Source organism: Mustela lutreola, chromosome 16 (genome assembly GCF_030435805.1).
Source record: "Mustela lutreola isolate mMusLut2 chromosome 16, mMusLut2.pri, whole genome shotgun sequence".
NCBI classification, from domain to species: Eukaryota; Metazoa; Chordata; class Mammalia; order Carnivora; family Mustelidae; genus Mustela; species Mustela lutreola.
In genome coordinates this window covers 58,278,806-58,306,351 of record NC_081305.1, presented here as the reverse complement: position 1 = coordinate 58,306,351, position 27,546 = coordinate 58,278,806, and the positions used below count along the sequence as shown (strand labels likewise).

Sequence of the window (27,546 nt, the reverse complement as noted above, 5' to 3'; positions counted from 1 at the left end):
GCTCTCTGCTGAGCAGAGAGCCCGCTTTCCTCTCTCTCTCTCTCTCTCTCTCTCTCTGCCTGCCTCTCTGCCTACTTGTGATCTCTCTCTGTCAAATAAATAAATAAAATATTAAAAAAAAAAACCCAAAAAACAAAAAACAAAAACATGGTATTAGAGAAGATCCAAACATGCAGACAAGTTCGGAGTCGCCACTTGGTTCTATCACGTCGACATCTCGAAAAGTGAGCTAAGTGAGAACTCCGGGCATGTGGGCCCATCGTGTTAACTGGAAATTAACTGCAGTTGAGGTTACCATTGCAGGAAACAGGGGGTGCAGCCGCTGACCAGCCAATGCCAAAATCGGGGCAGGATTGACACCAGGTGCTGACCCAAAGGCAGTGTCTCTCCTGGGGCCTTCTAGGAGCTCCTTTCCTTCCCTGCTGCCCCTGCCCTAATCCAGGCCTCTACTTTCCCACCCTTGCCCCATCCAGCATGGCCCCCACAAGGTAGCCAAAAGAGTCTTTCTAAAGTACAGATCTGACCAAGACCTTCCCCTGCTCAGAACGTGCTGTGGCTCACAGTGTCCTCAGGAAAAAAGCTAAAGTCCCTAGCATGATGTCTAAGGTCTCTGAACATCTCTGCAGGGTGATCTTTGGAAAGAACTCACCCATTCCCAAGCCCCTACCAACATTTCCTATTTTCATACAGATTTTTGTTGTCTGAAATTAATGTTTTTTTTTAATTTGAGAGACAGTGAGAGAGCATGAGAGGGGAGGTCAGAGGGAGAAGCAGACTCCCCATGGAGCTGGGAGCCCGACGTGGGACTCGATCCCAGGACTCCAGGACCATGATCTGAGCCGAAGGCAGTCGCCCAACCAACTGAGCCATCCAGGAGCCCCTGAAATTAATTTTTAAATGAGCAGCAGACATCTTGTGATAGAATTGTGTTAGTTTCTTTGACCCTGAAGTATTGGGGCAGGTAAGTAGTCACCAGCAGGACGCTAATCTAGGACACTTATAGGAGATGTCTGTTCCCTGGGAAGTCCCCATTCCAGGGCAGACCAGGATGAGTTTCTGTTAGTTGACTGCAAAGCATCAATGACGTATGTAAATTCATTTTAGTCTCTGGCTCAGTCAGTAGAATATGTGATTCTTGATCTCATAGCTGTGAGTTTGAGCCCAACACTGGGTGTACAGACTGCTTAGGAAAACAAAAACAAAAACAAAAAAAACAAACTTTAGGAGCACCTGGGTGGCTCAGCTGGTTAAGCATCCAACTCTTGGTTTCAGCTTGGGTCATGATCTCAGGGTGGTGAGATCGAGCCCTGTGTCGGGCTCTGTGTTCATCGTAGAGTCTGCTTGAGAGCCTCTCTCTCCCTCTCCCTCTGCCTCTTCCCCACCTCATGCTCTAAGTAAGTAAATAAACAAACAAATAAAAAAATATATATATATAAGTATATATATATAAGTATATAATATACAGTAATATTATTATATATTGATATATAATAAATATGTTTATTATCTAATAATATAATCATAAGAATTTAATTACTATCTAATAAAGGACTTGTATCCAGAACACATAAAGAACTCTTGGGGCTCAGTGGGTTAAAGTCTCTGCCTTCAGCTCAGGTCATGATCTCAGGGTCAAGATCGAGCCCCACATCAGGTTCTCTGTTCAGCAGGGAGCCTGCTTCCCCACTCTCTCTCTGCCTGCCTCTCTGTCTACTTGTGATCTCTCTCTGTCAAATAAATAAATAAAATCTTAAAAACAAAAACAAAAAATACCCTCAACATTAGGAAGATAAACAATCCAATTAAAATGGGCAAAAGTTTTGAACAGACATCTCACCAAAGAAGACATACAAATGGTCACTAAGCACATCAAAAGATGCTCAACACATTAGTCACTAGAGGCACCCAAATCAAAACCACAATGAGGCACCATTTCACACCCACTGGAATAACTATAATCAAGACGACTAAAAAAAAAAAAAAAAAAAAAACCAACTGCTTTCAAGGTTTCAGAGTGAAAGCAACTCTCATCTACCTTGAGTGGGAATGTTGAGTGGTTCAGCTACTTTGGAAAACAGTTTGGCAGTTGCTTAAAAAGTTAAACATCAATTTACCATAAGACCCAACAAATCCACTCCTGGGTATCTATGCCAGGAGAAATAACACACATCACATGCTTGCGCGCAAACATTCCCAGGGGAACCTTTTCACAAGAGCTGAAAAGTGGAAACAACCCAGTGGTTGTTGACTGGTGAATGGGTAAATAAAATCTGGTGTCTTTATACAGTGGAATATTATCATTATTATTTTATAAGATTTTATTTATTTATTTGACAGGGGGAGAGACAGCGAGAGAGGGAACACAAGCAGGGGGAGTGGGAGAGGGAGAAACAGGCTCCCCCCTGAGCAGGGAGCTGGATGCGGGGCTTGATCCCAGGAACCTGGGATCCTGACCTGAGCCGAAGGCAAATGCTTTACGACTGAGCCACCGAGGCGCCCCCACAGTGGAGTATTCTTAACATATAAAAAGGAAGGAAGCAGTGATCCAGGCTACAGCGTGGATGAGTCCAGAAAACATTATGCTGAGTGATAGAAACCAGACACAAAAGACCATGTAGTGTTAACGGTTCCTTTTATACGAAATGGGACAACAACAGGGAAATCTATAGAGACAGGAAGTAGATTAGTGGTGGCTGCAGTGGGAGTGGGGGTGGCAGTGGTGCGGTAGGGGTGAGGGGGTGAGGGAGTGACTGTTAATGGACATGCGGGCCTTCTTTGGAGTGACAGAAATATTCTAAAATTGAATTTTGGTCATGGTCGCCCAGCCGGGTAAATTTACTAAAAATAATAAAAGCATTCACTGGAAACAGGAATTTTGCGGCAAGTAGATTACACCTCAATAAAACTGTTTAAATCAACAAAATGAAACTCTGGGATCTTGGAGCGTCTGCCACCGAAAGGGGCTGATGCTGTCTTGAGCAGGGCTCTCAGATTGATGACGAGGGCTCCCTGCTGAGCCCAAGGGGGACCCTGCCAAGCACCGGGGGCCTCAGGAACGAGGGCTCCTATCTGCGGCGTGTTCAGTTTTCCAAAGTTGAAACCCCTCCCCGGGCCTGGGGATGTGCACTTGCTGTCAGCCAGGAATGGACATACAACCCAGAGACCCCCGTGGCTCCCCCAGATGGGGATTACTCTTCTCCCATACCCACAGGGCCTGAGACCAGCAGCCAGGGTTGCCATGGTGGCCCCTGGATGTCTCCGGGGACCCAGACTCATGCTGTCCCAGCCTTACCTCCCTTGTGATGGGGGATTTTAGCCACAAAGATGCCTGCTGTTCCTCTGGGGGGCCCTAATCCTCCTTCTAGGTCAATGGCAGGGTGGGGGTGGTCAGAAAGCATGGGCGTCTGATCTCTCCCTTCTTACGAGGAAGCCACTGGATTTCCTGGAGTCCCCAAGGAGCAGACTGGCCACATGTCATGGATCCGCCCTTCCCTTCCGGAGAGTCCAACATCCTTGGCTAGCCACATGCTTATACCTAATCCAACCGGGGTTCTCATGATGGGGAGGCAGGGGGAGAAGGGCGACTTTGCAAGAAGCCAAGTGTCTCCAAAAGTGAGCGTTGCTGGTGGGCTCTCACCCCTCTCTACAGCCCCAAGAAGACTCTTTGCTTCTCTCCCTACCTGGCAACCAGCTCTCAGGCTTGTGGTCCAGGATGCTCCTCCCACTCCTGGCGCTCCGCCCACTGCAGGAAGCCACAGAGAGAACGCATGTGTCCGCCACAGGCTCTGCAGCCCGGTTTGTGGTGGGTAGTGAGACCTCAAAAGCCCATCGTGGGTCAGGGAGGGGCTTGAGCAAACTCGGGGAGTGATGACATACATTCGTGATCTCCAGCATGGAAGTGGCTTCTCAAGGACATACATAGGTCAAAAGTCATTACACACTTTATGTGTGTGTTATATTGTGCGTCACTGACCCCTTACTAAAGGTGGTTCAGGCAAAAAAGAAACCAAGGTAAGGCAGGGCAAGCAGCTTAGAAATAGACAGAAGGACTGAGAGTTTGTTGCTCAGAGAGAAAAAGTCCTGACTCTAAAGTGATCACAAGGGTGCATGTGATCTGTCCCATTGTCGATGTTCTGGCTATTTCTAAAGGAACCTCATTCAGTGCTCTCTGTCCCCTTTGCTCTCTCTCATCTTTGGGCCTTTGCATATGCTATTCTTTCTGCCTGCAACACACACTCCTTCCTACACTCATCCTGAATTTTCAGGTCCTGTTCAGATGCTTCCTCCTGGGGGAAGCCCTTTCTGACCATCCTGGCTGGGTCTGTCACCCTCTGTAAAGGCTTTGCCATCCCAGCTCCAACCACTCTGGGCTTGTCACCATCTGGGGAGCGGTCTGTCTCCCCCATGGACTGGGAGTCCCAGGAATACAAGGCTAAGAGTGTCTTGGTCACTCTTGTATCCCCAGTACAGCCTAGTAAAGGGGCGAGGCACAGAGCAGGTACTCGGGGAATATGTATTAAAAACATCAGTTAATCAATTGATCAATCAATCAGTCAACCAATGAATACATAACCTTCCAACCGCAAAAGAGCCAAGGGTACTCTTACAGTGGACAGACCGGAGGGTCAGCACTCAAACCGAGTGTCCAACTGAGCATCATCTGTAATGGGACAAAATGACATCATGACCGGAGGAAGGTGGCATGGAACAGACACGGCGTCACCCATAGAGTTTTCCTGCTGAAAATGTTTAATCTGGATCTAATCATGAGTCCAGAGCGTGGGTCATTTTGCGCAGGACAACTGAGCTGGAAGTTTTCAAAAATCCCAAATCCTACAAGTCCAAAAAAGGCAGAGCTGTCCTAGATTTCAAAAGATTAAAGAGAGGACTATAAAATGTAATGTGTGGGCCATGACTGAATCCTGGGTTGGACAGAAAAGAGGTCTATAAAAGATATTTTGACATTGTTGGAGAAATTTGAAAACAAGCAGTATCTTAGATGACATTATGAAATTATTAAGAATTTTCTAAGTGTGCAGCGCCTGGGTGGCTCATTCAGTTAAGGATCTGCCTTCTGCTCAGGTCATGACTGGGGTTCTAGGATTGAGCCCCGCATCAGGCTGTCTGCTTGGCAGGGAGCCTGCTTCTCCCTCTGCCTGCCACTCCCCCTGCTTGTGCTCTGTCAAATATATAAATAAAATCTTTAAAAAAAAAAAAGAAAAGAACTTTCTTAGTATATGATGGCTTTTTGGATTGTGTGGGATAAGGTTCTTATTCTTAGAAGACATACACTTCAAGTTTTTAAGGGTAAAGTGCTATGACATCTGCAAATTACTTTCAAATGATTCAGTGAAAAAACAATCTGTGTACATATGGAGACAGAGATAGAGACATAAAGCGTAGAGGTTACATGTTTCTGCCTCCCCCACACCCAGGACATATGTTGAAGCCCTAACCCCCAGTGTGATTGTATTTGAAGGTGGGGCCTCTGGGAGGTAATTCGGTTTAGATGAGGTCATGAGGGCAGGGGCCCCTGGACGGGATTGGTGTCCTTATAAGAAGAGAAAGAGGGGCGCCTGTGTGGCTCAGTTGTTAAGCCTCTGCCTTCAGCTCAGGTCATGATCCCGGGATCCTAGCACGGAGCCCCACATCAGGCTCCCTGCTCAGCGGGAAGCCCGCCTCTCCCTCTCCCACTCCCCCTGCTTGTGTTCCCTCTCTCACTGTGACTCTCCCTATCAAATAAATAAATAAATAAACAAACAAACAAACAAACAAATAAATAAAATCTTTTAAAAAAAGAAGAAGAAAAGAGAAACCAGGGCTTTCTTTCCTGCCTCTCTCTCTGCCGTATGAGCACACCGTGCGAAGGCAGTTGTCTACAAACCAGGAAGCAGGACCTCACCAGGAACGGAATCTGTTAGTGTCTTGATCTTGGATTTCCCAGCCCCCAGAATGGTGAGAAAATAAATTCCCACTAAGCCCGCAGATCCAAGATCTCTGAAGGGCACATGCATGGCACGATGGGAACAAGAAGTGACTCTAGTAAGGGCATCTGGGTGTTCACTGCATAGTTTTTTCCATTTTTTTGGTAGGTTTGACAATTTTCCAAATAAGATGTTGGGGAGAAACACATGCAAAAAAAAAAAAAAATTAAGTACATAAAGAAAATATACCACAATGTAAAAAAGTGCTGATAATTTCTGGCCACTAGGTTTTATGATGGTCTTGATGTTTAAATTTTCTCCTCTGAATACTGGGGACTTGCTCAGTTAAATAAGAGAGGAAAACCCAGAATGCACACATGATCAGATCGAGGAGTTGTCATTTCCAGGAATTATTCTTAAGAAACTCACAATGGGATGCACAAAGGTTTAGCCCAGGGCCCCTGAGGCCCAGCATGGCTCTCTAGGGAAGTCCTTTCCTGTTAATTGCTGGGGTGGTGCCCTCCAGAGCAAGGAGAGGCTGTGCCAGTGTGTGGTATGTGAGAGGTCCATTGTCTAAGTTTAAAGCTAGAGACCCAAGGTGGTCTCAAGTGGCTGGCTCAGTCCGTGGAGCAGGTGACTCTTGATCTCAGGGTCATGAGTTTGAGCCACACACTGGGCAGGGAGAGGACTCAAAAAAATTAAAACACACACACACACACAAACACACACACACACACACACACACACACACACACACAAATAAAGCTCAAGACCCATGGGCAAGTTAGGGGGGCAGGGGGTAGGTAAATCCTCAGGTGCCTTGTCCACTGTCTCCTGTAAGATTAAGCACCAGAAGCCTACAGAATTAACCTGCTCACTAACACAGCTTACAAAGACTTCCTTCTTCTCTTCTCTCACTTTGATCTTTTACCATCTTCTATCTTCCCCTCAAACAGTCAAAGGATAGCAGTAATTCATTCTCCCTATAATTGCTTCCTGAAGAGGGGACTAAGGGGCCCGATTTGTAGCAAAAAAACCAAACCAAACCAAAACAAAACAAAAAAACCCCAAAACCAAAAATAATAAAATAACTCCATTGTTTAAAAGGTACTGAGTTCCTGTTTGGAATAATGAAGAAGTTCTGCACAAAGAGAGTGCCTGGTGATGGTTAGACGACATTGGGCGTGTATACAATGCCACTGAATGTATACTTAGAATGGCTAGAATGATTCCTGATGTGTTATGTACATGTTGTCAATTTAAGAAGAAAAGAGAGGGCCGCCTGGGTGGCTCAGTGGGTTAAGCCTCTGCCTTTGGCTCAGGTCATGATCTTGGGGTCCTGGGATTGAGCCCGCATCAGTTTTTCTGCTCAGCTGGGACCTTGCTTTCCCCTCTCTCCTCTGCCTGCTGCTCTGCCTGCTTGTGATCTCTCTCTCTGTCAAATGAATAAATAAAAATCTTTTAAAAAAGTAAAAAGAAAAGATACTTTGGTAAAGAGAAATAAGCCTGGGAACTGCTCTCGCTCTCCCCAACTGCTCAACAAGCACGGTGTACTGCCATTCTGGCACCAGTCACCCGGAGCTCGAGCAGACTCCACAGGGTGAAGGCTCTGTCCCCCAGGACGCCTCCCATTCCAGGTAGCAGCCAAGTGGGGTTCCCAAGTGACAAATGAGGGGGCTCCCACAAGCCCCCTCAGGCCCCAAACTTCACTGGAACCACTCACAGAATGCTCCGGAAACATTCTACCTACAATTGCAGCAGGTAAAGGGTAGGAGGGACTGTGGCTGGCTTCATCATCATCTTATGCTAGCTCTTTCCACCAGCCCCACCCAGATTCGGCTTGGTAGCATAACAAAGCTATACTTATCACTTATGAATTTAACAAAAGCTTCTGAAGCTTTATAAGAACAAGTAAATCTGGGAGCGCCTGGGTGGCTCAGTGGGTTAAAGCCTCTGCCTTCGGCTCAGGTCATGATCCCAGGGTCCTGGGATCAAGCCCCATATCAGGCTCTCTGCTCAGTGGGGAGCCTGCTTCCCTTCCTCTCTCTCTGGCTGCTTCTCTGCCTGCCTGTGATCATTGTCTGTCAAATAAATAAATAAAATCTTTAAAAAAAAAAAAAAAAGAACAGGTAAATCTGGTTGGCAGATATCTTCTTTATCACCCTGCAAAGACTAAGGGAAGTACTCAGCAGACATCTTCCCACACACACAAGCTGTGGCTCTCCGACTATGCACCAACCAGGGGCTGCCTGGTGCAGGCCAGAGCTCTGGAGTGGTGTCTGCTGGGCGTCTCGACTCCTCATCTTCCTGGGTAAGGGCCTCCCATCACCTGCCTCTTCCTGACAGAGCCCCCACCTTCACATCCACCACCCCCTTTCTCTCTCTCGTAGCTCTCTTCCTCCTGCTGCTCCCATCCCTGCATGGAAGGCTCCATCCCCCCAGAGGGGAGCACGGTGTTGGGGACAGGGAGGTCTGACCCCTCTAGGGTGGCAGAAGATGGGAGGGCTTTCTGGGGAACATCTAAGAGGCAAACATGAAATATCAACCAGTTCAACTGAGACACAGAGTGGTGAGCTGAACCTCGGTCTCTGGAGGGGCTGGGAGCCCCAGGCAGGGACAGAAGGGCTCTGGTCCCTGGAGAAGCACAGGCTGTGGTCTCTGGAGAGGACCCTGCCAGGCTGGCTTTGTGTGGGTGAGTCAGGGGAACAGCAGGGTCTGAAGGTTGGGGCTCTCACAAACCGGGATTGTGCCAAATTCAGACACAAACCATAAAGGCAGAAGGGGCTGGCCCTAGGACAGAGCTGCCATTTGGGACCCCATCCTTGGCTCCCAGGGGCCTGGACTATGACTGCAGCTGGTACTGGGTGGGGCGCAGAAAGGAAGGGCAAGGGCGGTGCCTCCCTTCCACCAGGTGCCCCTGCCCTGCTGCGGTGCAAGCCTCAGGGCTGAGTTCTGACCTACCTCCCACTGCTCCCCACTTTGGGTTCTGGGGTAGCCCGGGTGAGGATCCCTCCTCCAGCTGCACATGGTGGCCGGGGGCAGGGCGTGCTTCTTGGGTGGGAGCAGAAATGGCATGTCTTCGGGGCTCAGAGGGAGAAGGTGAGTGTTGGGCTGAGTCAGGAGCCAAAGTCAAGAGGCCCATCCCACTAGGGGCCCAGCTGGTGAAGCTTTTCTATGAAAACTCCTGTAGTTCAACCCCACTTGGCGCCTTAAAAGGAGAGCGGGGGGGGGGAAAAAAAAGGGGCAAGGGCAAGAAGGAGCGGGAGAAGGGAGAAGGGCAGACGCTGGGCCGTGTGTGGCCCCAAGGGGAGGTGCTCACGACCAGAAGGGAGCGGAGGCTCTCTGTGGCACTGTGGCCCTGGACCCCAAGGACTTCAAGTAGAGCTGCTGCAGAGACTTCTACCCCTTCCACCGCCCCACGCAGCGGTGCTGCCAGACCTGGGACAAGTTCATCATCGTCCCCATGGACCCCCAGAAGTCCGAGGCTGAGGACTGCAGGACGTACACCCAGGAAACCCCAGGGAGGTCCCTACCCTGCTGACTCTAGAAGGGTGTGTCCTCTCTGTTTGCAAGTCAACAGGGCAGCCTTTCTGGTGTTCTGCCCTCTCCTGACCCCTTCCCCTCCCCACCAGCAGGTCCCAGATTGCCAAGCGTGTGATGGGAAGTCCCCTGGGTGTCCCGCAAGAATGTCTGACTCCACGAGTAGGTAGAAATGGGTGTGTGGGCAAAGCGGAGAGGCTCATCTGGTTGTAGGAAAGTCATGGCCAAGTGGAAATCACCCGGTGACCACCATCCAGCAGCCGTGGCCCCTGCTGCCCCTTCAAGGGTCTCACAGGGGTACTTCAAGGTCAAGGGAAACCCTGTCTCTAAACTTGGACTGGTTATGACCAGGGTGTCTGGCTTTCTCTTCTCTACATGTTGCAGAGTAACGGGAAAACCAGGGCGCAGACCCCTGCGCATTCTCGGGTGCAGATACCCGGATGCTGCAGCGTTCAACGAAGGGTGCTTATCACGAATGGGTTTTGATAAGCAGATTCTACTGTTATTTGCCCGTTTCTCCTGGATCCAATAAAGACCGCACCCTTTGCTCAGTGTCAGTCTTGGCTGGCTTGCTGCACGTGGGGGGACGAACTCTCGCTGGCTCGGGTTACAGTAACTGGCTGGGCTCCAACATTCAACGCAATCGGGACAGGGAGGTTCTGCCCCAGAGCAGCTGGCGTTGGGGTGCCTGGTCTCATGCTCCCCACAAAAGACCGCTGGGGCTATGACACTTCCCTAAGTCCCACCCCTTCCATTCTTGCCCACCCTTGTCTGCTCCCAGGAGGCGGAGGGCTTGGGAAGGCATCATCGCGAACCATCCTCTGTATGCCCGGGAGGTTTGGGCAGCGCCCACAGACAGGAGGGGGATGGGAGAAGGTATTGGTAGGGCCCATCTCTCCTGTTCTCCCACAGGGCCATAGTGGAGGGCTGTGCCCTTGACCTGAGGTTGCCGTTCTGGCTGTTGATCACTCCTGGGGCCCTGCCGAGATCTTGGGATGGTTCTCAGCTTTGCTGTGCCGCTCCCTGGGCGCCTCAGCATCCTTCCCTGGATCCCTTCACCGACACCTCCATCCTGCACTGAAATCTCTTCCCTCTCCTCTGAGACTGTTTACCGATCACTTAGAAAACAGACACAGAACACTTGACAGAATGATTCTCACTTTGTACATCTATCAAAATCTACACAATGCATATTTTTTTCTCTGCAGACACAGTGCAGGCACACATGCACGTTCCAAAGACATGAAACACAGCTAGAAGTGAACACTGATCATCTCTGGATAGTAGGATCACAGATGATTTTTATCCTTCCATTTTATGTTTTTCATTGTTGCTGAGTTTTCCTAGGGAGCCTGCTGTGCCTTGAGATATGTAGAAAATAAATGACTGGAAAACAAAGAAATGACCCAAATGGAATTCATTTCTGGACGGAGCAGTGTTCACAGGTGTCTGGTCACACAGAGCCTCCTTTCCCTGCATGCTCTCCTCTCCGTGGCCCAGGGCCTGTGTAACCTGCTCACCGACCTCTCATTCCTGCCCCGCTAAGCTGCACACTCTAAGCTCAGGGAGGGGAACGTTAAAAAAAAAAATGTTTTTATGAATTTCCTTCCCACTGGCATCTCTGGGCCTTTGCATGTGCTGTTCTCTCTGCATCTGGTCTGCCCTGGACTTCACCCCATGCACCTTTCCCCTTTGTTGATTTCAGTCTGTGTTCTTACACTGGAATGAACATGAGTATCAGTTTTACTGAGTCCTGTGAGTCCTAGCAAATCACTGAGCCTGAGGGTAGTTTGGGGGACCCCCAACACAAAGAGAGTCAGAGTCAAAGATGTGGTTCTTTTTTTTTTTTTTTTTTCCAAAGATGTGGTTCTTATAAGATACTTCACACAGGGCCTGCAACCCAATAAATGTGAAATCTAGGACAGTCACTGGGGCTCCTGGGTTAAGGAGTGGGTTAGCCTCTGCTCAGTGGGTTAAGCCTCTGCCTTCAGCTCAGGTCGTGATCTCAGGGTCCTGGGATGGAGCCCAACATTGGACTCTGCTCGGCAGGGAGCCTGCTTCCCCCTCTGTCTCTGCCTGACTCTGTCAAATAAATAAAGAAAATATTTTAAAAAATCTAGGACAGTCATTTCCTTGGCCTCAGCATCTTCTTCTGTAAAATGGGGGGTCATAATTGCCCTGTACTCTTTGGATGGGGATATTTATAATTTGAGGTGAAGAAGCTCTTCTCAAACAAGGGAGAAAAGTAAGAACCATAAAAGAAAAGATGGGAAAATCTGGCTTATCAAAATAAAACAAAAACAAAATCTGTAGAACAAAAGACACCCTAAACAAGCATTAAGGACAAGTAAAGCAGTCATTCGTCACAGGAACTGGAGTATCCAATCAACAGCTGAACATATGCCGAACCCGCTAGGGGTCATCTGGATCCCTAGGCTAGGGTTCTCTGCCGAACCCGCTAGAGAAGCACAGACAGAGTCCCCCACGCTAAGCGTCTTACCACACAGCTCCAATGAGAGGTTTGCCAGAAAGCCTCCTCATCTCAAACACAGCATGCAGATTCTATGCAGGGCACATCGGATCACTAGGAGAGAGAATGGGCAGCCTACAGAAGGTGTGTGTGAGACGCTGGAGGACGGCCCCCCCAGGACGTCTACTCCGCAATGCCTGGAACCTCTGAGTCTTCCATATAGCCAAAGGGACTTCACGGATGTGATGAAGTGAATTAAGGATTTGCAATGGGGAGATTATCCTGGATTACCCAGGTGGGCCCTAAGCCCAATGACAAGTGTCTTCATAAAAGGTGGGAGAGAAGATACAGATACAGAGCAGAAAGCCACATGTGAGGATGGAGGCGGAGATGGGAGGGACATGACCACAAGTGCAGGAGTGCCGGGGGCCACCAGCAGCTGGCAGAGGCAAGGAACAGGTTCTCCCCTTAAGGGAGGGAGGACAGGACACCTGGGTGGCTCGGTCAGTTAAGCATTTGCCTTCAGCTCTGGTCATGATCTCAGGATCCTGGGATCGAGCCTTGTGTCCACTTTTAGCATGGAGTCTGCTTCTCCCTCTCCCTCTGCTTCTCCCTCTCTCCTCTCGTTTTCTCTCAAATAAATAAATAAAATCTTTAAAAAAAAAAAAAAAAACCTGGCGTTTTTTCCAAAGGGTAAACACTCGGAACACCTCGGTGGCTCAGTCAGTTGGGAGACTGACTGGCTTATGTCATGATCTCAGGGTCCTGGGATCGAACCCTACATCAGGCTCCCTGCTCAGCTGAGAGTCTTCTTCTCCCTCTCCCTCTGCTGCTCCCCCAGCACATGCTCACTCATGCTCAAGTTCTAATAAATAAATAAATAAAATCTTTTTCTTTTTTTTAAAAAATATTTTATTTATTTATTTGTCAGAGAGAGAGAGCAAGCGAGAGCGAGCGCAGGCAGACAGAGTGGAAGGCAGAGTCAGAGGGAGAAGCAGGCTCCCTGCGGAGCAAGGAGCCCGATGTGGGACTCGATCCCAGGACGCTGGGATCATGACCTGAGCCGAAGGCAGCTGCTTAACCAACTGAGCCACCCAGGCGTCCCAATAAATAAATAAAATCTTAAAAAAAAAAAAAATAAGGGTAAACACTCTTGACCTATGACTCACTCCTAGATATAACCAAGCGCAATGCCCACCAAAGCCTTGTGCCAGGTCAGTTCTAGCAGCTTTGCTCATAACAGAGACAAGCTGGTAAGTACAGTGTGTTTTGGTTGACAACGGAATACCGCACGGCAACAAAAAAGAACAGAGGATTACAACACAAAACAGCACAGATGCATCTCTTAGATACTACATGGAACAAAAGAAGTCAGATCCAAAAAAAGAACATTCCATACCAGTCCACCAGATACAAAGTTCAGGAACAGGCAAAACTGATCAACAGTGACAGATTCCAGAAGAGTGGTTCCAGCTGGGAGGGGGTGTTGCCAAGGAGGCAGCAGAAAGGAGTGTTCCTGGAAACGTCCTGTCTCCATCTGGGTGCTGGTTACTATGTATATCCATGTGTGTAAGAATTCACAGAGACATATACCAGTGCGGCTTATATACTTTACCATATGTTTATTTTTATTTTTCAACTAAAACCATAATTAGGAGAAAAGAGAAACGTCCAATAAGGAAAATGACCCGAGGATAGAAACAAAGCTCTGACAATCTGGAATAAATAAGCTGCTCAGTAAAATGTACCCAGCAAAAGTAGAATTACACTTTCAGTATATACTACTTAAATGCACTGGCGAAATACGCGTGTCTATAGTTGAGGAATTATTTTTTCTCCCAGGCAACAGAGCAGAAAGCCACAAGGAATCTCTGGAAAATCTGGGCCCCCCATTCTGCCAGAAAGTGGAGTAGGCTTGTTCTTTCCCTGAGGGGTCAGTGCTGTTGGGAGAGCGGGGGGTGGGGGCTAGCCATCAGAGAGAGACTGTGGGGGTGTATTAGTCACCTCTGACTGCTGTAACATACAACCATGAACTTGACAACTCAACCCAGAAATGCATTCTCTCAAAGTTCTGGAGGGCCAAAGTCCAAAAGCAGCATCACTGGGCCGAGATCAAGGTGTCAGGTGGGCTGCCGTCCCTCCAAAAAACTCAAGACGAGAGTCAGTTCTCTGCCTCTCCCAGCTTCTGGTGGCTGCTGGCTTTCCTGGGTTCCCAGAGGCCCCATCCCATCCTCACAGCCATGTTCATGTGGCCTCTCCTGTGTGTGTGTTCCCTCTGACCATGTCTCAGGAGCACACTGTGATGGCAGTTAAGATCCGGGTTAGACAATTCAGAAAAATCTCTGCACCTGGAGATCTTTAGCTTCCTCACGTCTTCAAAACTTTTATCACGTGGGGTCACATTCACAGGTTCCGCGGACAGGGGTCACCATTCCATTCTGCCCACGCCAGGTCAGGGGAGAAGAGGCTGAGGTTACAGGCTGGCTGGGATTTGGCCAGGTATCTTAGAATACTAACGGATTTGCTGACTCAGCAAATGCAGGAGAGTTAATGAGAGACAGAGGGAGGAGGAAAGGGTCCACACTAGAGAGGTCCTGGGGGGAGAAACAGGCTCCTGCCAAGAGCCAGCCCCTATTTGCTGGCCGCATGAGTAAGCCTCCTTGCCAATGGGACTGTGCACCTGTTGAGCCTTGGGGTGACTTCAGCCCTGGCCTGAACCTCATTCCTCTCAACGATGTTGCGTTTTCCTGGTTTTACATACCTGGAACTTAATTTAGGAAAGCTGCAGAGAGCTGAGCATCCATCATCTACCACCGTCTCCCAGCTCGGGCGTGACTAGCCAGACAGCACGTTTCCGTGTGACTGCAGGTGCCCCCAGGGAGATACAGATGTGGGGTGACATGGCATCAGATGGCATGTCCCTAGGAGATGCTCATGCTTGCACAGGACACGGTAATTCTGGGCATTCTAAAATCTGGAAGACGAACTCCGACTTCTGCTTAGGTGCCGCACTCTTCTCAACTCCAACTGGCAGATTCGCCATATGCAGCATCTCCCCCTGGAACAGCTTTTAGGATAATACATGACATTCATTGCCAGATGGAAGGGCTGACGCCGGCTCTTGGTCCCACCAGCAATATTCCCGGCACTTTGAGTTGCTAAGCAAAGCTCAGGGGGGAGGTACAGGAGGGATTAAAGGGGTCTGCAACGAAGCTCACTGACCACCCAGCTTGATACTAAGCACTCAACAGACTGATGCTATTATTATTATTTTATTTCACAGAACCTAGCTGTTCTGCAGGAAATACGACCCCTAAGACGAAAGACACAAAGTCTCCCCCAAATCGATCTTGCAACATAAAGAGCAAATTTTTCCAAGCCAGCAGAGAAGCTGTTGCGGAAACGTGCGTCAACACTTAGCGGAGCGGATATACAAACTGGTACGCCCATTCAGTGACCATTATTCAGTGATGAAAAGAAATGGGCGATCAAGCACAAAAAAAGACATGGGAGAATCTTAAATGCATATTGTTCAGTGAAAGAAGCCAGGCTGAAAAGTCCGTGTGCTGTATGATTCCGACTTACTGACACTCTGGAAAAGGCAGTAAAAACACCTGGGGTTGTGGGGCTTCAGGGAAGGAGGGAGGGGCAGGTGGAGCACAGGGGAATTTTAGGGCAGTGAAGCCATTCTGTGTGATACTGTAATGTATCATGATATGATACTAGATATGATATGATATAGACATGATACTATATTCATTTGTCTGAACCCGTAGAATGTACAACACTGAGCGGAAACCCCGGTGAAAACTACGGACTTTAGTAACGTGTCAATATTGGCTCCCCAGCTGTAACGAAGGCACCATATGAGAGCCAGACGTTAATCACAGGAACAGCTGTGAATGTACGGGGGTGCTGGGGGGAGACAGACGGGAATTCTCTGTACTTTCTGCTCAATTTTTCTGGAGATTTAACACTGCTCAAAAAATATAAAGTCTATTAACTTTCTAAAAATACAAGAATAACTCCGATAAATCTGAACATAAGAACAAGATGGCTGGGTGGCTGAGAAGAGATCAAAACATATGTTCAGGGGCGCCTGGGTGGCTCAGCTGGTTAAATGTCTGTCTTCCGGGGCGCCTGGGTGGCTCAGTGGGTTGAGCTGCTGCCTTCGGCTCAGGTCATGATCTCAGGGTCATGGAATCGAGTCCCGCATCGGACTCTCTGCTCAGCAGGGAGCCTGCTTCCTCCTCTCTCTCTGCCTGCCTCTGCCTACTTGTGATCTCTCTCTGTCAAATAAATAAATAAATAAAATCTTTAAAAAAAAAAAAATGTCTGTCTTCCTCTTAGGTCATGACCTTGGGGTCCTGGGATCGAGCCCCAAGTCAGGCTCTCTGCTCAGCAGGGTGTCTGCTTCTCCCTCTCCCTCTGCCTATTGCTCCCCCTGCTTGTGCTCGCTCTCTTGCTCTGACAAATAAATAAAATCTTTATTTAATTAAATATTTAATTAGTTAAGTAGTTAGTAATTATTTAATTAAAATATTTATTTATAATTATATATATTTATATAAAGTTTCAAACTCTTGTCTTTCAAAACAAGATGGTGTTGAGCGTGACAGACAAACGGATGGTGGGACAGGACTGAGAAACAGGCACCAGTGTCAAGGAGATGGAGTGGGTACTGCTGTCCACTCCTGCAGGAGGCGGGAAAGGATAGAGCATCCCTCACACTTCAAGACACGGGCCAATCGATCATTCAGAAACTGAAGAACACAGAACCCAAACTTACACTCTTCAAAAACCAAAACATTACAGAACAAAAAGCTACTCTTTTTTTTTTTTTTTTAAAGATTTTATTTATTTATTTATTTGACAGAGAGATCACAAGTAGGCAGAGAGGCAGGCAGAGAGAGAGGAGGAAGCAGGCTCCCTGCTGAGCAGAGAGCCCGATGCAGGACTCGATCCCAGGACCCTGAGATCATGACCTGAGCCAAAGGCAGCAGCTTAACCCACTGAGCCACCCAGGCGCCCAAAAAGCTACTCTTGATAGATGACTGAAACACAAAGAAAACTTGAATACAAGTATGATAAAATAGAGCTGTACTCAGATATCCTTGAGGCAAAGGAGTCCTTCTCAAATAAGGACAGAAAAAAAAACAAAGGCCTGAAGGGAAAAAAGACTAATAGACCTGGTTATTTTATTTTATTGTTTTAAAGAGTTATTATTTATTTATTTGACAGACAGAGATCACAAGTAGGCAGAGAGGCAGACAGAGAGTGAGAGGGAAGCAGGCTCCCCGCTGAGCAGAGAGCCTGATGTGGGGCCCATCCCGGGACCCTGAGATCATGACCTGAGCCGAAGGCAGAGGCTTTAATGCACTGATCCACCCAAACACCCCTTTTTAATTTTATTTTTAAGTTTATTTATTGAAGTCATGTGTACTCCCAACACAGGTCTCAAATTCACAACATCAAGACCAAGAATCGCATGCTCTTCTGAGACAGGCGGGCACCCTGGATTTGCTTATTTTAAGATGAAAAACTTCAGTTGGAAGAAGCCTACCAGAAACAAACATTAAAGGGACAGTGAGAACAGGCATTTTCCAAAAACAGCACAAATGTCCTATAAATAGCTATGAAAACACGTGAGGTACAGGTAAGCAGAAAATATAAGTTAAAAGAACAGTTACATTCCATGTGCACATCTATGGCTTGAAAATTTTTCAAGTTGGATCATTCCAAGCGTTGACACTCCCTCTGCACCTCCGCAGAATTTTTGAGGGTGATTTTCATATTAACTATAAATAATGTTTAACACATTCGGTTCCTTCAGCTCTTGGTATCTCCCTAAGGAAAGACTCACGCAGGCCAGAGAAGCACACAGAGATGGCTGAGTGTCAAAAGCGGAAAGCAGTGGAAAGCTAATAAGGGGATCTCAAGTATGACCAGATCGTTCCTAAAGGGGATCCCAGAATTCCCCCAAACCAGAGGCAAGACTCCCTTCAGGGAGGCGACTTCGGTTTCTCTGAAATGGTTGAACTTTGATGAAGAGTGTGCAAAGTTCAAAGCACAGGGATGGGCCCTTCGAGCAAGGTGGGCACATTGGATGTGACAGAGCCATTGGGGACCTCACCCCCAACCCCCAGGTCCACAACCGCCCCTACCCAGTGGAGGCACCTCTGGGGAGCCTGGCCTGGGCACTGCCATTCCAGGGGCGAGCGGCGCTCTCAGCCCAGGGGTCCCAAGTCCCAGCCCACCACCTCCACTCTCCTCCTTCCTCCAGGAGGTCCCAAATAGACACCAGGAGCATCCCCTGATGGGGGTGTGGTTGAGATAAAGAATGTCAGAGACACAGCACAAGGGTGAGCTCAGTGACATCAGAGATGAGTAAAGATGAGAACTGTCTTCCCAGCCCTAGCTGGCCACCATTCAGAATAACAAAAACCTGCCAGAGGAAATCTGGAAATCTGAGCTGAGCTGGGGATGGGGGAGGGTGGGGGCTCTGCCACAGCCTCCCTCATAGGCTTTCCCTTCTAGGTGCACAGAGCAAAGACCTAGAAGCTGTCAGTGACTACCCACATCCCATCGCTCAGCAAATCCTATCTGTTCCACCTCTGAAATATTAATATGCCCAGAATCCCACATCTCCTCACCTCCACTATCTCCCCCAGTCCGGCCACCATGCCTCCCACATCTGGTCGATCTCAGTCATCTCTTTACCCAACTGACGGCCTTCACCTTTGCCCCCCATAGTCCGTCAAGACTGGGGGTGGGTCCTAAGTCAGCTCATTGTCCCTGTTCTGCTCAGAGCCTCCAGGGGCTCCTGCCTCGCCAAGAATAAAAGCCAAAGGTGCACGGCAGCCCACTTTATGTAGGTCTGTATAATACACACATACGTATATGCTCTTCTTTACGAGACAGAATAAAATAGAAAGTAACAAGTGTGCATTGCCCATGGTGAGGGCAATTACCATTTACCGGAACTTTTGTTCTAACCATGTATGTAATATATAATGTATGATGTTAACATATGTTGTGTTATTAAATGCATATAATGGATTTTACATGTTTAGAATACATATTAGGGGGCGCCTGGGTGGCTCAGTTGTTAAGCATCTATCTTTGGCTCAGGTCATGATCCCAGGGTCCTGGGATCGAGCCCCATATTGGGCTCCTTGCTCTGCAGGAAGCCTGCTTCTCCCTCTCCACTCCCCCTGCTTGTGTTTCCTCTCTCGCTGTGTCTTTGTTAAATAAATAAATAAAATCTTAAAAAAATAAAAAGAATACATATTAGGTACGTAGGATACTTTTTTTTTTTTTTTTTTTATTTAAAGATTTTATTTATTTATTTGACAGAGATCACAAGTAGACAGAGAGGCAGGCAGAGAGAGAGAGAGAGGAGGAAGCAGGCTCCCCGCTGAGCAAAGAGCCCGACGCGGGGCTCGATCCCAGGACCCCGAGATCACGACCCGAGCCGAAGGCAGCGGCCCAACCCACTGAGCCACCCAGGCGCCCCACGTAGGATACTTTTATAGCTGTTGTTTTTCTTCATGAAAAGTAATACACGGTAAGAAGTACCAGACCGCACGGTACCTATTAAGGGTGTTTGGTGATTTTCATTCCAATGATGCACACACACAACATATACTATACAATGCTATGTTACATAAAAATATTTTTATATTGTTATATACTATGGCACATGATGCATGAATTATGCCCTATTTTTAATACACACATCAAGTGTGAACTGTAAATTACATAGATCCGTATATGGCGTAAACTCAGCTTCTCACTGTGGCTTGCCGCCATGGGTTGAGATGGAGACTTCTTTATTTTCTTTTAAGATCTTATTTATTTATTTGAGAGGGAGGGAGAGAGAGAGAAGAGAAGCAGAGGGAGAGGGACAAGCAGACTCCAAGGTGAGTCTGAGATCTCATGCCTCTGAGATCGTGGCCTGAGCCGAAATCAAGTTGGAAGCTTAACCGACTGAGCCACCCAGGCACCCAGTGGACTTGAGATCCGTGTGTATCAGGGTCCCAGCCGAGTCTTTGGCGAATGACACCTGCAGGTGGGGAGGGAAGGAAGCAGAGCTGGGTCTGGAGTAGTTGAGGCGAGATAAAGTTGCCAGTCCTCTGTGGTGCCCAGAGCTAGGAGGAACCTCCAGAGCTGGGCCAACTGAGGCAAGGGTGCTGGTCTTCGTTCCCCTGACTCCCCTTATTATATTCCAGAGGACAGTAAACTCTTTACTCCTGAACTCTGCCATTGGATCAGTCCTTTACGACTTTCCTGCCCATCTCTTGCTCTAGGGGTCAGCCCTTATCTCATTCCTGGCCGATTCCCAGCTACTGTAATGGGGCCAGGCATGCAGTACGTGCTCAGTAAATATTTGTCTGTAAAGAGTAGGTGGAAGGTGCTCCCTCGATTCTCCTTTGGGCACGCTTCCCTCCCTTCTGTCCATTGAGGTTGGGGGCCCAGGCCTGGCCCCTCAAGAGTCACAGTAGCTAGTGCCCAGGACCGGCTATATGGGCCCATGAATCAGGCACAGGCTTACTGAAGCCCACTTTCTCTAGCAGTGGTTTTCTCCAGGCAAGGGGCTGTCTGACTGGGAAACCAACAGAGGCAGAGGGGACAATGGAGCCGAGCCAGAGATGGGAGAGGCAGAGAGCCCTCAAGACATTGAGGCTTCTGTGAGCCAGTGTAAATGGGAAATGGATTTCTGCGCCCCCCCCTCCGTCAGTCCTGAATCCCGTCTGGATTCAATGAGGCAATTTTTCCCCAAATCACCGCAGGGCACACAGGTTAACGTTGTAAAAGCAAAGTCTGGATATGCTCGTCCCCCTGCTGGACAGGGGACGCCACAAGGCAGGGTTGTGGCTGTCTGGCTCACTGCTGGGACCCTAGCGTGACAGAGAGCAGGGCAGGGGACATGGTGGACACCTGAAAGCTTCCTGAATGAAAGGAGTCGGAAGACGTTTTTTTAAGGTTGTAACAGGGGTTTTTTGAAGATTAAAAAAAAAAAATACATCAACTTGAAGACATGCACCCCCATTTATGAATTTATTCTACCCCTCTCCCCAAGTCACAAATATATACAAAACTTCAGCTAGTAGGAAACCAGAGTAATGAAGCATGCTCCCGTCTCAGCCTCGTGCATCAAGAGGGGATTCCTTGCATTCCCACACACCCTGATCCCACCCACTGCACAAAGCCGACATCCCACAATGTCTGGCCACACGGAAGGACACGCAGAGCTGAGTTCTGAGGTCTGAGTCTCGGAGACGGGACAGTAATGGCGCATCAGGGTAAAGACCGGCGTAGGAGTATGGGGCTTGGGCTCTGGTACAGACTGTCCATCTCTGGTCCCACTCCTGCTTCTTTCCTGCCTGTGTGTCCTTGGGCAGGTGACCCCCCCCCTTTCCGTGCCTCCATTTTCCCATGAATGCAATGAAGAAAATATTGGTAAGGGCCACTATCTATGGCCATCATGGGAGTGGGGAGCACATCACAGTCACTGACCTCCCCCAACCTGTGCTCTAGAGATGGGTCAGTGTCCCAGGGCACCCCCAGGAGTAGCCATGGAAACCGGGCCCTGAGCCCGCTCACCTGGCTCCGTCCCTCACCCCATCCTCACAGTGCTCACTCTCTCTGAATCTTCTTCTCATTTACCCACTCAGGTCACTTCCGATTGTAAAGACACCTCCACCCAGAAGCCACCTCCTCAGCTCCCACTATAATCAGTTTCTCCCCTTCATCTAGAAGACGAAGATGATCTTTCAGGACCCCAGTTTCTTGGGTTTCTGTCTGGGTAGAAGTTGTGTCCAGAGGCCCCCCGCCCGGGCCCCCTTGCCCCAGCACACCCTGGCAGAGAGGTGAGGGAGGAAGGAGTTGAGAGAAAGCTGGCCCCTCCCGTTTCATCTCGAGCTGCTGGAACCTAGCCCAGGTAGAATGGATCTTGGATCTGACCCTGCTCACTAAATGCTAAGATTTCAGGTGTGGTCTGCGGCTGTTTGGAACGGAAATTGAGCCCCCCCACCCCCACTCCCAATGCTGCCTCTGGGAAATGCCTTGGGTCTCTGTGGAGATCCCTAACCACCCTTCCTCCGCAGTAACCGGCTCCCTGCTCCCCTCTCCCCTACCGGGGCTCTCTAGCACCTGCACCCCTTCTTTTCCCATCGCCCTCACTGAGCCCCACCCCCCACCCTGCTCTGATTACTTCACCACCTTGGTAAGCCAGTCCCTCACGGGCTTCGTGGCCTTGGGCAAGTCCCTTTGCTTCCCCTGGGTCTCAGAGAAAGAGTTCATAGGATCGCTGCTCATGCACACACATCGGCTTCTCTCATTTTAACAAGACTTGCCCCCATTTTGAAGATCCCTGTGTCCTCAGACACATCCTAAAGTTGTCTTCCTCACTCTGGGGCTCTTTCATTAGGGCAACATAACAAAGACCTCCCGCGTCAGTGAGGTTCCCAGGAGAGGCACCCAGTGGTAAAGGCTGGTTTCTGGATTGTTCCTATCATCCCTGTGAGGAAGGCCACGTGTCCCGTGGGGTTGGCAAGAGTCCCAGCGTCCTCTTTGGGGCGGGGAGGTATAGTGGGTTGGATGGTGGCTCCCCCAAAGACATGTCCACACAGTAACCCATGGAACTGTGGTCGTGAGCGTATCTGGGAAGAAAAACCCAACTCTGTAAACTAAGTTAAGGACCCTGAAGTGAAATCACCCTAGGTTTGGGGGAAGGGGGCTAAATCCAAAGACAAGTGCCTTTGTAAGAGACTTGAGAGAAGGCCACGTGAAGAAGGAAGCAGAGACTGGAGCTCTGCAGCCACCAGCCAAGGAATGCCTGAAGTGCCCAGAAGTCAGGAGAGGCAAGGAAGGATGGCCCCCCAGGGCCCTCGGACGGAGCGCTGACAGAGCATGGCCCTGCTGAGACTCTGGCTTCAGATCTCTGCCTCCAGAACTGTGAGAGAACACATTTCAGTGGTTTTAGGCCATCAAGTTTGTGATCATGGTTATGGTAGCCCTAGGAAACTCAGAAAGACAAACGGGTGGCCTAGTCTAGTGGGATGGAGGTGGGGCCGAGGGATTCTGGAGGCATGAGGGGGCCAGTGCGTGAAGGGGGACGGCCGGACCAGTCCAGAGCCCCAGCGGGAGAAGGGCAAGGGCACAGAGGTCAGCAGATCTGGATGGCACAGGAGAAATATGATGACATTGTGTCGGGAGAGGCCACGGAAGAGGGCATGTCAGGAAAGGCTGAGGGACTTGGAGGACAGCTCAACAGGGGGCCGGGGCTGGATTTAGCCTTAGACAGGAGTCATTTTTCCACCACAAAGGAGTGTTGGGGGATCTTTTGGTATCTCCCACTTGGGGTCACAGCAGGGTACCTCAGCTCCCATTAAGGGGGGAAGACAGAGCATTCAGCGGATCAGCTGCAGGCCAGGAGCCCCCGTTTGCCCCTCAAAGAGAGCGGCCAAAATCCAGCTAGAGCCCACTTTAGACGCCGGGGACAGAAGTGCACGAACCACGCTGCATTTCTTTACAATGGTCTGTGCTGACCCACCAAGGGGGAGGGGTGTCCCAGTGACAAGGATGAGCGTCCCAGGGAAGGGTGTCACAGACATGGGGGTGGGGGTGGGAATGGGGTCACAGCTTGATTCAGCTTAAGTCCGGTTCCTTTTTCCTCCAGCCCGAAGCCTGTTGTCCTCCTGGCTGGGACCGCACAGGTCCATGTGCTTCAGGGCTGTACCGATGAGTCAGGGCTGGAGGGCGATTCGGGGGGACGGCTTCACCGCTGGGGCCTGGCCCCCGTGGAAGGTCCCGCGGGCCAGGAGGGGCTGACTGAATCCAAGTTCCATCAAGATCCTGGGGGTTTCCGCAGGGCTAGCGCAGGTGGGGGCAGTACGGGGAGAAGGCCACATCGGGGCACACACAACCACGGCCAAGTTCATGCTTGCGCGGACTCCTGCACCTTGCACGCGGATGCCGCCTGGGGTGTGGCCGGCGGGTCCGGGGCGCAGAGCTGGGCGCGCACCTCCCGCATCTGCGCCTGTAGCTCCTCCAGGGCGCTGTGTGCCGGCGCCGCCTGCACCTGCGCCTGCAGGGCCTCCAGCGCCAGCGCCAGGCGGCCCACCTCGTCCTGCATCGCGTCCCAGGCCGCGCGCTGCTCCTCCTCCTTGTGCCGCTGCTGCGCCTGGTGGCGCCAGTATTCTAGCACCAGGCAACCGCCGCCCACGATGAAGATGGTGGCCTCGCCCAGCAGCTCGGCGCCCAACTCGGCCGCGGCCTCCTCGTTCAGCGGCTTGATCACCGTGCCCCGGAAGCCCATGATGCGCATCTTGGTCCGCATCTCCACCCAGTGGTACACTGCGGGGGAAGAGAGGGGTCAGGTCTGTGTGCCAGGAGCCCCCGACAAGCCCCACCCCTCTGCATTTGGGATATCCAGGCTGGAGCACTGGGGACACCACCGCCAGAACTGGGAGGAGGCGGGATCACCTTAAACAAGACCACACAGGCCTAGCCCAGGGATGTTGAGTCAGTGGCCTGGGGTGGCCGGCCCCAGGAAATTGAGGTGGTCCTCAATTTCCCAGAGGATTCTGTCAAGCAGCCGGGAATCAGAAACCCTGCCCAGGAAGGGAAGTCCTCAGCCTGTTGGGGGGGGGGGGGGGGGCGGAGATGGGGCATGGGGCAGAAACGCCCTTGCAGGGTTACAAGGAGCTCCCAGGACACAAAGTCCTTGGAAGGTAAAGGCTCAAGGGCAGACTCTGCTCTTCCCCTCAAGCCCCCAGCGGGATTGCCAAGAAGCAGTTATCCAACCCACTTCTCAGGAGAAAGGCAGACCCCCCCCCCACCCAATTTCTTTCCAAAGCTTCCCCAAATTCAGAGGGCTGCAGGGTAGAGGGTGCTCCTGGCCCAAAGAAAGGGCCCCCGCAATGCAGGAACGCATGCGAAGCAACCATGAACGGGGCTAACTGAGCCTCTCTGCAAGTCTGGTGGCTCCCATCCCCGATTTTCACCAACTCTGAGGAGGGAGGGAACCGTCCCGTGAGCTCTTTGCCGTGAGGTGTGGGGCACGTACCTTGCATGAGGCTCACGAGCTCACTGCGGCTGCTGCAACCAAAGCTCTCTTGCCTAGCTGCTCCTTTGTGCAGGGAGATGCTCGGCATCTGAGTCTTAAAAACCAAGGCAGAGCTGATGCCGGCCCCTGACTCCCTCTTGCAGTAATTCTCATCCATCCAGGATACACGGAACTGCGATCTAGTTCCCGTGGAGATTCAGGTCCAACATACAGCACTTCACTTCTAACGTTTTGCAATCATCAACGTAAATGCATAACATATGAAATGTTTTACGTGAATTGTGCGCTAGTGATTTTGAAAATCCAGAGACTCCAGAGAATAAGGACACTTACAATCTTATGGTCCCCGGAAGTGAAGCACAAATTAAAATTTGGACGGCTGTACCTATTGTGGTTGCTGACACACACTTTATTAGACAGAATTCTGTAAGGGAAGCGTGAATAGAAGTTCAAGGACAAAAGTTCAAGGAACAATATGAAATTTCTGACTGTAAGAGAACAGCTTGTTCATTTAACCCCCCCAAACCAAGAGCAGAGGGCGCCAAATTACAAGGGTTATGCGGATTGCATTCCATGCTTTGAAGGAAGGATGGCGCCAACTCGGAAAACATCAATATTCATGACACATCAGAAATTATATCCTCTGCGTCTACTTGAATTCATGGAGAAGTCTTAGCTGTCACCTTGAAAATGCACTAGAGGATATATAACTTCTCACTGTTTTAAAAGGGTGGGGCGGCGGGAATGTTTGACGAGCTCTGCCTGGAGCCAGCGGGGGGATCTGAGGAGCATTCCCAGGGTCCCCCCAAAACTGCCGCCGCTGAGGTCGCTGTTCCGCTAGTTATTTTATTTATTTATTTTTTTTAAAAGAATTTTATTTATTTATTTGACAGAGAGAGATCACAAGTAGGCAGAGAGGCAGGCAGAGAGAGGAAGGGAAGCAGGCCCCTGCTGAGCAGAGAGCCCGATGTGGGACTCGATCCCAGGACCCTGAGATCATGACCTGAGCCGAAGGCAGTGGCTTAACCCACTGAGCCACCCAGGCGCCCTGTTCCGCTAGTTGTTACAGAGGCCCTGGTGCAGTGGGGTTCCTGGGGTCTGGGCTGTGCAAACCTCTCCCATACTGAGGTCCCTAGCTTCAGGCCAAGATGGGGTCGGCCTGGAGCTCTGTCACCTACTGCCATGACAACCCACTTCAGGCTGCCCCTGTAAAACGGGGAGGTGATGGGGCGCCTGGGTGGCTCAGTGGGTTAAGCCGCTGCCTTCGGCTCAGGTCATGATCTCAGGGTCCTGGGATCGAGTCCCGCATCGGGCTCTCTGCTCAGCGGGGAGCCTGCTTCCTCCTCTCTCTCTGCCTCTCTGCCTACTTGTGATCTCTCTCTGTCAAATGAATAAAATAAATTCTTTAAAAAAAAAAACGGGGAGGTGATGACCACACACCAGCCCTGGGGTGCCGGGCCTTTTGCTGTCACATGATCCTGTCGGGACCACAAGGCAGAGTGGCGGGAGAGCGGTGAGGAGAGACAGTGCCAGCTTCTACTGCCCACCCCCCATCCCAGCATCCCACTGTGGACAGAGCAGGAGCCGGGTCAGTGGTCGAGCCTGGGTATGCAAAAGGGAGTGGGTACGCGGGGTGCGGGCACACACGCAGGCACAGGAAGTGAAGTTCAAGAGCGTGTGTGTGAGAGAAGGCTTTCAGAGCAGGGGCCGATGGCAGTCTTGGATCTGGGGCTCAGGTCCGTGTGGGAATGGGGGGTTGGCAAGAAGGGGTAGCCATGAGGAGCCAGGACAGGACAAGACAGGACAGCACCCGACCTGGGCATCCAACAGGTCCCCAGATGTCTCCCAGATACCTCACCCTCACTGTGTCCAGACCTGACCCTGGATCCCCACCCCCAACAGACACTTGCTCCTCCTCCTGGGTCCATCCTGTCACCAGGCCAGAGACCTGGGACTCAGGTATTTCCCACCCCCACAGCCTCTCAGCCACGTGTCTCCTCCATCTCCTGAAGTCTCTCCCACACCCCATCCGCTAATCCAAGTCTCCTGACCTGAGCTCCCTATTCAGGAACGTCGGTCCCTCCTGACATTCTGTGTCTTCCCTTCAGAGCACCTGTTACAACTGGGACCAATCTGGTCATCCAGGCACTTGCCTGCACTCTGCGCCGGCCCGTGAGCCCGAGGGCAGGGCCCAGTGCTGTCCCAATCACTGCGTGTCCCCTGCCAGCAGTAGGCCAGGCACACAGGCAATCCCCAGTATATCCTGTTGAAAGTGTCAGCAGGTCCCCACCCCAGCCTCCCGCCCCTGTCCCTGCACTGTGCTAGAAGCTGGTTCAAACACAACCAAAGCACAAAAACCCGCCATTCTTTTCATTAACAAAATTAACACACTGCATGAAAAATCAACTACTCAAGCTATAAGCTTAAAAGTCAGAGGCCCCATCCTCAGGTCCACCCCAATGGCCCCTTGAATCTTGCCCTAACTGGCCTTCTTTCCTCCTAGCATCATGACCCTGACATTTGATAGTAAGTGTAGGCCG

General features: G+C 50.3%; 1 protein-coding gene across 3 annotated transcripts in view; it reads right to left on the bottom strand.

Annotated features, from left to right (window-relative positions):
- The window catches only part of OPA3 (outer mitochondrial membrane lipid metabolism regulator OPA3), a 71,459-nt gene that overhangs the window by 5,444 nt on the left and 38,469 nt on the right, over positions 1-27,546 (bottom strand). The window contains exons 2-3 of one of the 3 annotated variants that reach the window (XM_059153481.1): positions 25,007-25,430; positions 20,967-24,294 (exon numbers count right to left, since the gene is read on the bottom strand). The exons of 1 other annotated variant lie outside the window; for it this stretch is intronic. In XM_059153481.1, coding sequence (XP_059009464.1) covers positions 23,876-24,294; positions 25,007-25,163 — 576 coding nt within the window. In that variant the 5' untranslated portion in view covers positions 25,164-25,430 and the 3' untranslated portion in view covers positions 20,967-23,875. Of the gene's footprint in view, positions 1-20,966; positions 24,295-25,006; positions 25,431-27,546 lie in introns of those variants that run through there. One more of the 3 variants, XM_059153482.1, reaches the window with a different exon arrangement.